The sequence below is a fragment of the Diorhabda sublineata genome, chromosome 8 (genome assembly GCF_026230105.1).
Source record: "Diorhabda sublineata isolate icDioSubl1.1 chromosome 8, icDioSubl1.1, whole genome shotgun sequence".
NCBI lineage: Eukaryota > Metazoa > Arthropoda > Insecta > Coleoptera > Chrysomelidae > Diorhabda > Diorhabda sublineata.
Window position 1 is genome coordinate 28,962,241 of NC_079481.1, and position 13,233 is coordinate 28,975,473.

Consider the following 13,233-nt stretch of genomic DNA (forward strand, 5'->3'; position numbering starts at 1 on the left):
ATCTGGAAATGGACAATGTTTTTGTTCGAAATTTAGGGTCGTGAAATAAATTGGGAAAATTTTTAAAAATAGAAAATTTCTCATTTCTCTGGCATTATTACTGATAATGAAAATTGTGTAATAGAAAAATATAGTGAATATTGATTTTATCATTTTAATTGAGTAAAGAATCGAATGATATATCGATTAGTAGAGACGAATTAATATGATAGTAAAATACCATAGACAAATTAAAAATATAGATGTTAATTTAGAAATTATTGAGAATAATTATCTATGTTAAAATATGAATTTTTCAATGAACATCTATTATATACCGACCCGTTCCATCTACTTTTCTCACTGCATTAATCGTTTTTGTGATTTATATATGAAATAATTAGGTAAAGTTTGGAAAATTGGGATACACATGTTATCTGCTCATTGATTTTAAGCCAGTGTACAATACAGTTAGTAGACCAAATGTGTAAGAAGCAATTGAATACCTTGTAATACCAATTAAGATGATCAAATTAGAAATAACTGTAGGCAAGGTAATTAATTAAGACAAGGTCGCTGTTCACATAATATTAGAAACCATTATGAGGAAAAGTCATATTAATACTATAGGGACTATTTATAAACAAAAACACTGGATGATATTGTAGTGGTAATTAAATAGAAAAGATAAATGTAAAATGTGTGAAAAGTAACAGCAAGAAAACAAGGACTGAATATAAATAAACAGAAAACGAAATATACAGTAATGTAAGAGTTCGCAAAGACCAACAACTTATAAATGGAAGGAAATATTGTTCTGGAGATTTAACTTAATTTGAGTATCTAAGGGAAGGAATTACAAACAAAAGTACCAAAATTTAAGCTGTAGGATAAAGGAAAAAGCAGCAGGTAAGTAGGAATCATAAAAGTAATGTTTATAAGAGTGTTTGTTCAAAAGTACTATACTGACGAAAAAAAGGTGGCGAATAAACTGTGGCAGGAGAAATTCATTTAGATGAAGGGATTTGGGGAAGATGAACGAGTTAGATGGCTCGAAAACGTTTCACGAATGAATAATTATAGAAAACTGAAAAAGTTATTAAGTGCAGCAGAAAGAAAAAAAGAAGACAAGAGAAGAAATGGATAGAAGTGGAGGCAGATAAAGGAAAGTTTGGTATACAAAGTTGTGGAAAAAGGTAAAGGATAGTATATAATTGAGAAAGATTAGTTTAGATTAAGCTGAAAATATAAAGCAAACTCTGAAGCCGTGAGTCAATGCTGTGATCGTTTTTTGGAGTTGTAAGGATATCATTTAACAAATAAAACAAGTTTATAAAATAACAGAAAACCTTTATTTGGTTGAATAAGTTTAGGTATATAATAATATGGTACTTTAAATTTACTGTACAATTTTCTGTATACACATTATATTCACAGTCAAAAATTATTGTCATATCTATATAAATAATAAAAATAAAAGTGATTTTTTATTGTATATATATTTTTTTAAAATAAACAAATAAAATTGGTGTAAAAAAATAAAATATATACCAAAAAGGTATGGCACCTTGATCGGGATAAAAAATATACAATAATATAACATATTAATGTACAGTCTGAACCATTTAAAACGAAAACATTGTAATAAATTATAAAAATTGTATAAAAACTATAGAAAGTTGTCAATACTACTTTGTGTTTATACAATTGAATTCTATTACAAAAAGAAAGTTGCAAATAAACTTACTATATTAAATAATATTGTGACAAAATCACAGAATAAATTTTGTTACACAAAATTGTAAAACTTTTTCTTTTTAAAAGTTTCAAACTGTATTAGCTTCCAATATGATATCCATGTGGTGTATAACTAGTAAATTCCCATGCACGAAAACAAAACATTGACGGTAAACTTATCCTTGATCGTTCGTCAGCTGATTCAATCAACTGTCAATTTATTTCATCAAGTTTCATGACATTTAAAAAGAAAGTTGTAAATAAATCTACTATATTAAATAATATTGTGACAAAAGAAGAGAATAAATTTTGTTACACAAAATTGTAAAATTTTTTTTTTTTTAAAAGTCTCAAACTGTATTAGCTTCCAATATGGTATCCATCTGGTGTATAACTAGTAAATTCCCATGCACGAAAGCAAAACATTGATGGCACGCTTATTCTTGGTCGTTCGTCAGCTGATTCAATCAACTGTCAATTTATTTCATCAAATTTCATGAAATTTTGAAATTATATATTTAGGAGATCAAAGTATAACACCGTTTCTGATTCATTTTTCCCAACAACTCCTCATTTCAAATAGTTTAACATCCAAACTCTGATTGTGTTTTCATTGACTGGCTGTGTTGTCACGTTTTAAAACGTGTTAAGAAATGTTATAAAAATTCTAGCCGTATTGGAATACTCTATAGTTAAAAGAAGATATATTTAACCTCAAATTACTATTTTACGTCTACTACTAAAGTATAAAAAATAATATAACTCGATGTTAAATAGATTCTCATATCGTTTTAATAGCTTGGCAACATCTTATGACGAATAAATTTTAGTACGACGCGCATAGGAATTTATCAATCGGAATCAATTCATACATGGTTGCCATTATTACTGTTTCACAAGTATAGTTTTAAAAACGGAATTGATAATTGAAACGTTCTATTTCATGCAGTTTTTTTTTTAATGAAATATTGTTAAATTAAATGACACGATCAGATATAGGTACATATAAAAATATCTAAATTTATTTTAAAACAATTTCTATTAATCTCGTTGGCCAATGAGAATATCCGTCAAAGTGTATGTACTCGATGTAGTAGGTTTTTGTACTAAATTCTGTGGTGTTATTTATTATACTGATTGTACTCTAAAATCCTGCATGAAATAAAACGCACCGATAACACTAATGAACGTACTCGTTGGCCATTTGATACTGTTGCGCATCCACAATGACACTAGTATACCCCGCGGTATGCGCCTGTCCACTTAACGGTTTAAACTCGTGCCCGTGCCAAATTTGTCCCCCTTGACCGACCTGATTGTTATTGAAATAATTTATTGTAAAATGCGATTCGGGACAATAATTACTAGTATTTAAATTTTGTAAATGCATCTCACTTTCCGAGGAACTACACGACGAGCTCGAAGCGCTGAACGGTCTCTGTTGCGGATGACTTCCCAATATGTGCTGCTGACTTATTTCCGGATCCGAATAGGGATAGAACATTTCTTGGTGTTGGTAGGATTCGTCGTAAGTGTAATTGACGTATCCGGATGAATATTCGAGATATGACAAAGCGCCGTTGGAGTCGCTGAAGTCGTCGTCGGTTACAGACGACGGTTGGGAAGATATGATGTTTGTGGGAAGACGGGCGACGGAATGGGGGGAAGTATATTTCGATTGTGATGACAAGGTTCTTGCGGGCGGGTTGATTGGACTACGAGGCGAGCTCGGTAGATCGTCTCGAGGGGCACCTTGAGCTACGCTCAATATTAAATCTTTGGCTTCGAAATCGCTGTAACAAAAATAATTAATTTGATTGAATTTTTAGTGAAATATATACGAATAATGACGTACCTCAGAACGTAGTTGACCGATACGATGCAATGTGGTCTGGAAGACCTTGAATTATGGACTATAGTCGCGTAGCTTTGCATCCATACCCAACCGCCTCCTTTGCAGAGGAATCGGTAGTATTTGGTTGTTACTTGCCCTTTGCACAATACTGAAAACGAAAAATTAACTATGAACAAATATATTTCGTAAAAAACGAATTCAATAAAATCTCAACTTACGTTGATGATGGGATAATCTCAAAGCCAAAATGTCACTTCCATGTGCGTAATGGTAAAGTGTTTTTTCTATGAGATCTTGTGGCTCGTAACCAGTTAATTGTGAAACTCTGTAATAATAAAAATTGATAATATTATATTCCGAATCTACGCACGTAGGAAGGTGTCAGCCAAAACTTCTAAATAACATTAAGAATATATAATGCTGTGTTGAGAACGTTCATTTTCGAAAAAAATTGACACTTCTAGCCTAAAATTTACAATAACGAATTGCGTCATCAATTGCCTAAGCAAATTATTCGAATTGTAGCCGCCATAGATAAATTATTATTCAAATGTTGTTCGTTTTGTCGTATGCGTTTTTTAAACCACGACTAACGCACCGAGATGATAAAGAAATTATATGAAAGTTTTAAATTTATGCGTCAAATTTAACACTTAACAGTGACAGGTCGTCATTGCAAACATTAAAACTTGCGTATCGCACTGGAACGCAGTACGACATGCAAAATAGAAAAACAATTATTATTATCTTGACACATGATTATCACACTCGTTACTCTTGACATAAATCTGAGAGTTTAATCAAAATCGATAACGAGATGAATCGGTTTAATCCACGCGAACACAGAACTAATCGCGATCCACGAACTATTTCGGAATTCATTCCGCGAACAAGCCTATTGTTTATGTCATAGTTGTCAAACTTCAATCATAGGTTTAATAATTTATTATCCGAATGATTTTATCTCCAGATTAATTGTGATTTACGGTAAAATTTCCAGAAAATAATAATTATGACGAATGTTGATGTAAATATTTAGTGATATAATACTTCGGTATCGTTTTGTTTGAGTAACTATAGACATTATTTATATTTCAAGTGCTATTTGTATCAAATAACTCATTCGATATGATGATGGTGGTATATTGACACAGCAGCTTTTTTAAAATACATTTTTGTAGCAATAGAAACTTGATATTTAGTACGAGTTTTAATTTTCAAGCTTAAATTGCTATATGTGAACCGAACAGCTGAATTGAATGTACGAGGGTGCGTTTAAAATTTGATGAAATATTAAATTAGTAAAATTCTTTTATTGTATATTAAAAAACTTGGAAATAAAAGCGTGGTTAGTTTGATATTCACGTTTAAAATGAAAATATCAATCGATTATTTATAGATTAGCAAATTATTAATAAAAATAAGTCTTATTCGAACTAATCGCGTGTTTAGAAGCTGAAAACGAGAAAGTTTGTCTCAACAATCAATATTCCGTCCAAATTTGTTTTCATTGTTTTTGTTTTGGTGAATAAACGAAATTTTAATGTTGTATAACTGTATTCTTGAATAAATTATCTCTATCAGTACAGCTTAGAATAAAATTTGAGTTTTTTACGTTGATGTGTCTTTTATTTTTGCTCGTATAAGTTGATAAAACTAGATTCCAATTTTTTCGACCCTTAATTTTTCGAAAACTAAGAAAAAAACTGCATATTTTATACAGCAGGGTTGCTACTTAAGTTTGGAGATATGGCAACACTGATACCTCAAATCTGACATTGACATCGTAAAGTTTGACATTTTTAATGGCGAATTAATCGAAATGGACTAAATGTATCAACCCTCGTAGTAATGAGAAAATAGGAAAGAAATAATTTATATTTTATTTTATATAATTTATTTATATTTTGTAATAAAATGCTGATTAATTATAAACAAATTACTAAAACTTACCTCGCATCTAAAAAAATTAATTTTAGATCTAAACTTGCTCTGAACATGAACATATTCATATGTAATTTGATTTCGGTGATGGAACTGGGGGGTAGTGAGTGTCCGACAGCAACTAAACCCATTATTTGACAGTAATTTGCGTCGTAAGGTCCGGCAGTTGTCGTTAGAGGCTTCACTTTCAAATAACCCGAACAATGTATAACCTATAATAAAGAAAATCTTCGAATAGATATCAAAAAGACCAAGTAATGGGGGTGGGGACCAAAAATATTAGACGACTTAGTAAATCAAGTAGGCGTCGATTGAGAATGTTTGTAATCATTTGTCGTAATTTGGCAGTTGTCAAATGTCAAAAGTTTTAGTTTAGGTTAGGTTTAAGTATGGAAAATCTGAATGAAAACGAACGTCGTGGGGTAATTGCCAAATTTTCCGACAAATACAAAGATTTGAAGAAATCGTTTACGGTTAATCACTTTCGACAGAATGGGAATAGCCAGGCAAACAATTTACGATATCTGTCGGGGCGTGTTAAGACAGATATTTCGATTGAAATAAAGTCGGGATCGAGTAGAAAATTCCAAATCGATAAGAAATATGTAAACAACAATCTGAAGAAACAGAATGTGGTTTCAAATATTCTGAGATACGTAAATCAAAACTTAGAGGTCTCAGTGACACCTAGTTGTCGCCCTCTGAAGGTTTGGAAATCATTATCGACGACGAGTCATCTTTTATTTTCAATCTTCTGACGGGAGTGAAACGGCGAGAAAAAAAGACAAATTATTGTCAGAAAAGCGAGGAAGTATATTTCTAAAGATACAAAACTCGAAAGTATGGTTGGAATTTTTAAAAGAATTGGCATTAGGACATCAGTTGTAAAAATTGGGTATGGGGGACATAATAGATCTTTTGGGTCGCAGTATACATGGTTGGTGATTTCTTTTCGTGGTCCTTCTGGAAATTCTGTAACCCCCAAAGTACAAAAGCAGGAAATTCTATGTTTTGGCCAGATATGGCGACCAGGATTGCCAACTCCTGGCCAAAGAAAACCGGGACACGCAATCCTTATCCAATTATAAACCCATAAAATCAGGCGTTCCCCAAGGAAGTGCTCTGGGCCCTTATCTGTTCTACAAGAACGACTACATCAGTGGAGAATGAAAATCAACACTAACAAATCACGTTCACCACAAAACGAGGTGTCTGACCATTAACGATATACCGATACCAATGAAAACAGTAGTCAAATACGTCGGACTACACTTGGACCAATATTTAACTTGGATGAAACACATAAAAGCTGAAAAAACTAAAACTTCAAAATATGAACCGGCTAATCGGTAGTTAACAATGGAAAATAAGATAGTTATGTACAAAATCATCCTAAAACAAAAACCGCAATGAAAACCACCAAAATCCACTTATATCCAAGCTTTACACTGATCCAATGGAACAGAGAAGATTGGAAAGACGCTGGTCATAAGACCTCATAGATCTACGGAGACCCGTCAGTGTAGATTGTAAATTTGCAATTAAATTAAAAAAAACTCATTTCTTTTGAAGAACTCGCTGGAGTCCGTTCATTTGCACTGTATGTGATACAAAATCCTCTCGACATAGGCGTTAGAAGGTTTTTAACCCTTCGAAATTTGCCAAATTTGATATCATTTCCCCTGAAATGTCAAAGTTGAACGATTGCCAATATTCAGGAGCGGATTTACCTATCTGCCTCCAGTATTTATCTGTCCCCTGAAATTCGATGCGTTTGTTTGAAAACTAAGGTTTTGTAACGGGTTTTCCAATAAGAGGTGTTATTTTGAACAGCCCGATATTTCGGTAAATGTCACTTTTGAAGCTGTCATTTTTTGACATTTGACAAGTAGAAACTACGCCATTAATGAAAATGGAACGATACACGTTTCAACAACGCACTGAAATTATTAAAATTCACTGTAAAAATGGTGAAAGTTTGGCAGAGACGGTTCGTAAAACTAAAACATTTTTGGCTCGACGTGAAGCACCTTCTCGGACCGCAATACAGAAATTGGTGGAAAAATTTGAGCTGTTGGGACAAGTTAGTGATGTGAAGAATAAAACCCGTGCACGTCGCTCAAGTACAACTGAGAATATTGCTGCTGTAGCCCAAAGTGTTGAAGAAAATCCAGGTTTGTCCATTCCTCGTCGTTCTTTGGAATTAGCCATTCCACAAACGTCATTACATAGTATTTTGCATAAAGACTTGGGTCTTAAGGCCTATAAACTTTAGTTAACACAAGAACTCAAGCCGGCCGATCATCAACAACGTCGTGTCTTTGCTGATTGGGTCCTTGAAATGCATGAAAATCATCTTAACTGATAAGGTCCATTTCCACCTTAGTGGTTACGTCAATAAACAAAATTGCCGACTCTGGGGCTCGGAAAACCCAAGAGTTATTGTTGAAAATCCTCTCCATCCTCAACGCGTGACTGTTTGGTGCGGTTTATGGTCTGGAGGTGTCATTGGACCTTAGTTTTTCGAAAATGAGGCTGGAGCAACAGTTACGGTGAATGGATTGCGCTATCGAGAGATGATTAATGATTTTTTATGGCCGGAATTGGATGGTATTGATTTGGACAACGTTTACTTTCAATTACACGGCGCTACGTGCCACACAAGCAACGAAACCATCTTTTACAGGAAAAATTTCCGGACCGTGTTATCTCTCGAAGAGGTGATCACAATTGGCCACCGAGATCTTGTGATTTAACACCTTGCGACTTTTTCCTTTGGGGCCACGTGAAAGATAAGGTCTACGCCAACAGTCCAGCATCGATTGAAGACCTCAAAGATGGAATTCGTGAGGCTATCGAGGACATAGGGCAGCCGCTTTGCAATTTGGTTACGGAAAATTTCACGAAAAGGATATGGTCCTGTAAGGGCAGTCGTGGCGGCCATTTGGCTGATGTTGTGTTCCATTATTAACGGCATACCTTCCACTTTATAATGAAATAAACATCCGGTCATTTATCTCAAAAAATGGCATTTTTCTTTGAATATCAAAATAACACCTCTTATTGGAAAACCCCTTATAAGATTTTGATCATTTTCACGACAAAAAATCGTTAAAGGACATTATTTTAGGCATATTTTTTTCAAAATCTTTATCGTCTCGTATCTCACAAATTTACAACGATACAAGATCTACTATTGTTGTAATTTGAGCTAATCAGTCAAAGATATATGAAATGGAAGGTTAATTAGTATGAACCGCACTAGAAATTAATTATACGCGTTTTTTAATTGCTTATCACACTTCTGGATTCCAACACATGTACGCAAAGGAAACTCTTGATTTCACAAAGTTCGATTTGAATAACAACGATGAAAATTACCATTCTGTCTTTATGAAATTACCCATCGCACATTTTGAATCACCTTTCATCTTCCACATAAAAGAAACTTTCGAATAATACACACATATACGTTCAGATTGGATGAAGGGTCCTCTTGTAACAAGGATGCATATTCCGTCCTCATTACCTTTACTCCAATGGTATATGGAATCATATGTTTCGGTTTAAGTATATACGGAATATTTTTCATAATTTTGGCAACTAAGTACTTTCGATTTTTTATTTTTCGAATAACAAAATAACCAAATCGAAGAGGATCGTCATAGCACCTTAAAAGAATCATCGCTGGTGATGGAAAATGGGTCCTGGACCAGCACAAACCACATCGGCAGCTTAAAAACAACGAAAAAAAGTTCGTGCTGCGTGTTGTGGTTTTTGAGCTGCTTCTGAAGAACCGAACGATAAATTCTGGAGTTTACTGTCGGCATTTAATGAAACTGGATGTTGAAATCGAAGAGAAAAGGCCAGAATTGTCTAACTATTGGAGCTTGGCTGGGAAGTGATGCCACGTCATCTATACAGCCCTGATCTGGCACCGTGTGATTACCATTTATTTCGGTGTTTGCAGAATTCTTCGAATGGTCAAACTTTCGCAAATGTAGTGAAAACTGACGAAAAAATTGATAAAGTTTATAGATAAAGTTTCCTCGGCAAATTTTTCAACTCATTTTCATATTTTGCTTGTTTAATTATATACTTTCTTTTCCAGAAAAAAGGCTTTTAATCATTGGCTATTTTCCACGAATTTTCCAGGATAAGATTGATCTTGATACCTGTTCGATCCATTTTCTAATTACTTTCCCTTTACGTGTTAGGTAAACTAGGTCTGGAGATGTTTCTTTGAGGCGCTCTAACGCCGAAATGGTTAATCTCTCGAAAAAACGTTTCAACAAAAAAATGCAAAGAATTTTGTTTACTTCGATTTTGTATAGGAGGGGCTTCTCGAAAAAACGCCTTTTTTCTGAGATATTGGTCAAAAACAATAAAAAGTATCAAAATTTGATCAAAAAGTGCCCAAAACACAAAGTTGCGAGTCAAATTTGTGCCCGCAAACTTCAAATTTATATTCTACGACGTAAAAAAATATCTTTCCATCTGTTTTAGATAAATTTACCAGGATGAATTCGAACTATGTATACGGTATATTTTATGCTAGTTTTTTTTTCAATATATGACGGGATATTTTGTCGAAATTTCGTAATTAGATGTCAAAGTTTGAAACCTCTTAACACTTTAATCCCTTAAATTGATTCAAAACGGGCTAATCGTGATTTTAACAAAGCCATTCCATCTTCTCCCCTATACAACAAACAAAAATTTTATCCCATTCATCGACGAGCTGCAGGGCCGGATTAAGCTAGGGGCCTGGGGCCCCAGGTCCAAGAGGGCCCATCATTTGGAAATCATTCTGTATTTTTTGAAGTGCTGATACCACAAATCTAACGTATTGATACTATTTTGTGAATTTTTGCGGGTTTTCGAATTCCTTAAGGGGGCCCCGTCATTATTTTAGCCCCGGGCATTATAAATCTTAATCCGGCCCTGACGAGCTGCTTTCGTATTCATATTGTAATAAATAAATCGGAAACTCGATGTTATATATAAAAAAATGTACAGGGTTATTCATCGTTTAATTATAATAACACAAAACGCACAATATAGACATACATACAGGGTGTTAAAAATTTTGTTTTCTCACCTTATAACCGCTATTTGTTAGTCCAGCATTTCTTTTCGCTAAAACACACTTCATCCTGAGAAAAAACGCCCGTTCGCTTTCGTGTTCGTGCAGAGGGGCGATTCCCGGCGGATAAATATTGGGCGTCAACACCGCCGTCATTTCATCGTGATCCGCCGGATGGATATATTCGTATATACTGTTCCCTGTGAGTTCTACCTAGGAAAAAAATAAACGCACGGACATTTTAAGTTTCAATATAATTGTAATCCGGATCTTACCTGCGATAAACCTAAATGTACCGAGGCCGTTTCTGATATGTACATTATTTTCCCGTCGTGGGCTATCACGAAAATAAAACCGTCTAAAGTTTGTAAAAGATACGATCCCAATTCTTTGATAGGAGCTTCTCGCGGATTCGGAATGGCAGGAGCGGCTCCCCAAGCATCTCCCAGTCCTAAAAAGACAGTCGAAACTGTACGGAGATATTGCTAAAAATATTTGGAGTTTGCTTAGTAAACTACTCGGTACGAACCGTGTAACTAGCGCCCTCTATCAGAGTCAGACAGTACAATGCTGCCAGTACTTTTTTTGAAACACCCCGTATATATAGGACAGTGATAAACAGTATACAGTTTGCTACAAACTGTTGCACAGTCGCTGTAAAACTCTATGTTCGATAAACACCCAAATAGATCCGCCATTTTGTATAAGTGTCACTTTATCACTGTTGCAATTAATGGATAATTCCGTGCAAATATTTTGACACCGGAAGTGACATCGCACTCATCATACTCATAGTCATTTAATTACTAAAAGTGAACCCCCAAAATTTTAAGTATTCAAGACACAATTCAATGTAAAAAAATATCAACAGTATTGTCAGATTTTTATGAATTTTTGTGCGCAAGGTTTTCGTGATACGGTCGGTATTATGGTGGTATCGACATTGTTGTCAGATCTTTCCTTTTTCCGGAAATATATTGAATTTTGTTATATCAAATAAATCACCCTATATACAGGGTTTGTCCGGAAAGTAATAGGACTGATTTTCTTCCGCCGCGATTGTACTTCAGAGCGTGCGCGCACCGACTGGATTCGGTAGAGGGCGTTCCTAGCTAACAAACGAGCGGTTGGTCAGTTGTCTCCGAGCACTTGGAGAGTCAGAACAGGCATTTTCGCGCGAGTTGTGCAAGCCGAAAATGCAGCGTTCGTTAGAGCAGAGGTGCGCGATTAAATTCTGTGTGAAACTCGGTAAATCTGCGACAGAGACGTTTGATATGAACAAGCAGGCTTACCCAGATGTTGCTTTAGCAAGAAGTTGTGTGTTTCGGTGGCACCAGGCCTTTTTGGAGGGCCGGGAAGAGGTCGCCGATGAAGACCGTGCCGGAAGACCTTCGACTTCGACAAACACCGACAATGTGACTCGTGTGCGCAAAGTTTCGAACACAGACTGTGTCGAAGTGCTCAAGAAACTCAAACGAAGGGTCAATCGGCTCCGACAAGACATCGCAGCAGACTGGAAGTTGCACCACGACAACGCCCCGGCTCACACCGCCTTTCTTGTGAACAGCTACCTGACTAAGGCCGGCATTCCAACGCATCCGCAGCCGCCCTACAGCCCAGATGTGGCACCCCGGACTTTTTTTGTTTCCTCGCCTGAAAAGGCCGATGAAAGGCAAGCATTTCGAGACGACAGAAGGGATCCAAGCAGCATGCACCGCGGCTCTCAAGGCTATTCCGGAGAATGCCTTCCGTGACGCCTTCAATGCTTGGAAATCGCGCTGGCAGCGCTGCATCGACGCAGAAGGAGCCTATTTTGAAAGTTTTTAAAGAATTGTAACGATTGGCCAAATAAATTTTTTTAAATCGAGTCCTATTACTTTCCGGACAAACCCCGTATTTTGTGTTTTTCGACATACTGATTATTTTTCATTCTCTATACCTATCTAAAGTTACGATCGTTTCAATTTTAATATTTTGGATCGTCTTCTAGCAGGAAACAAACATCTAAAGATTTGTTTTCAGTTGATGCAGTTTTTCTGGGCCCTGATTTGGATAAATCTTTTACTGAACCAGTTTCGTTAAACTTTTTTACTATTTCGGATTTCGGTTAGGGTATAAATCATTAAAGATATATCACTATAAACTAATAACATTAGAATATTAATTCGTTCTTTTTCAGATAAACCATCATTATTTTTACGGAAAAAAGAGAGATCTGACAACAATGTAAATACTACCATAATAACCTCAGTAAATAATTGAGGCGTTCTATACATAAAACTCACTCTGTATTTGGAACAAATAAAAAGAAAAAGCATGTCGATCGAATCACAAAAAAACATGTCGAGAGTTCCGACCTAATCAGCCTGCACAAATACAAAATAATTCTAAAAGTAAAACAAGTAGAAAATGAACGAATATTGTATGTGACAAGTGACAAGTGACACTTGATAATAAAAATGATAATGGAGACGTGGCTTTTGTGCGAAATTTTGACAGTTATTTAGGCCAACATTTTGCACAATTAGGAAATGAATAAAACAAATTTGCTTTTCAACAGACACGATTATAAAAAAAATCGAGTAGAGTTGTACGTAGCCGTTCTTTTCATATGCTAATAAACAACTACTTT

At 35.0% G+C, this 13,233-nt stretch overlaps 1 protein-coding gene across 5 annotated transcripts in view; it reads right to left on the reverse strand.

The window, feature by feature from the left end:
* Nucleotides 1-1,308: 1,308 nt before the first annotated feature.
* LOC130448060 (single-minded homolog 2) overlaps nucleotides 1,309-13,233 on the reverse strand; it is a 55,643-nt gene continuing 43,718 nt past the window's right edge. For 4 of the 5 annotated variants that reach the window (XM_056785230.1, XM_056785231.1, XM_056785232.1 and 1 more), the window contains 6 exons: nucleotides 10,877-11,052; nucleotides 10,617-10,814; nucleotides 5,525-5,727; nucleotides 3,790-3,896; nucleotides 3,572-3,719; nucleotides 1,315-3,509 (listed from right to left, as the gene is read on the reverse strand). In XM_056785230.1, coding sequence (XP_056641208.1) covers nucleotides 2,897-3,509; nucleotides 3,572-3,719; nucleotides 3,790-3,896; nucleotides 5,525-5,727; nucleotides 10,617-10,814; nucleotides 10,877-11,052 — 1,445 coding nt within the window. In that variant the 3' untranslated portion in view covers nucleotides 1,315-2,896. Of the gene's footprint in view, nucleotides 3,510-3,571; nucleotides 3,720-3,789; nucleotides 3,897-5,524; nucleotides 5,728-10,616; nucleotides 10,815-10,876; nucleotides 11,053-13,233 lie in introns of all 5 variants that reach the window. The other variant, XM_056785228.1, reaches the window with a different exon arrangement.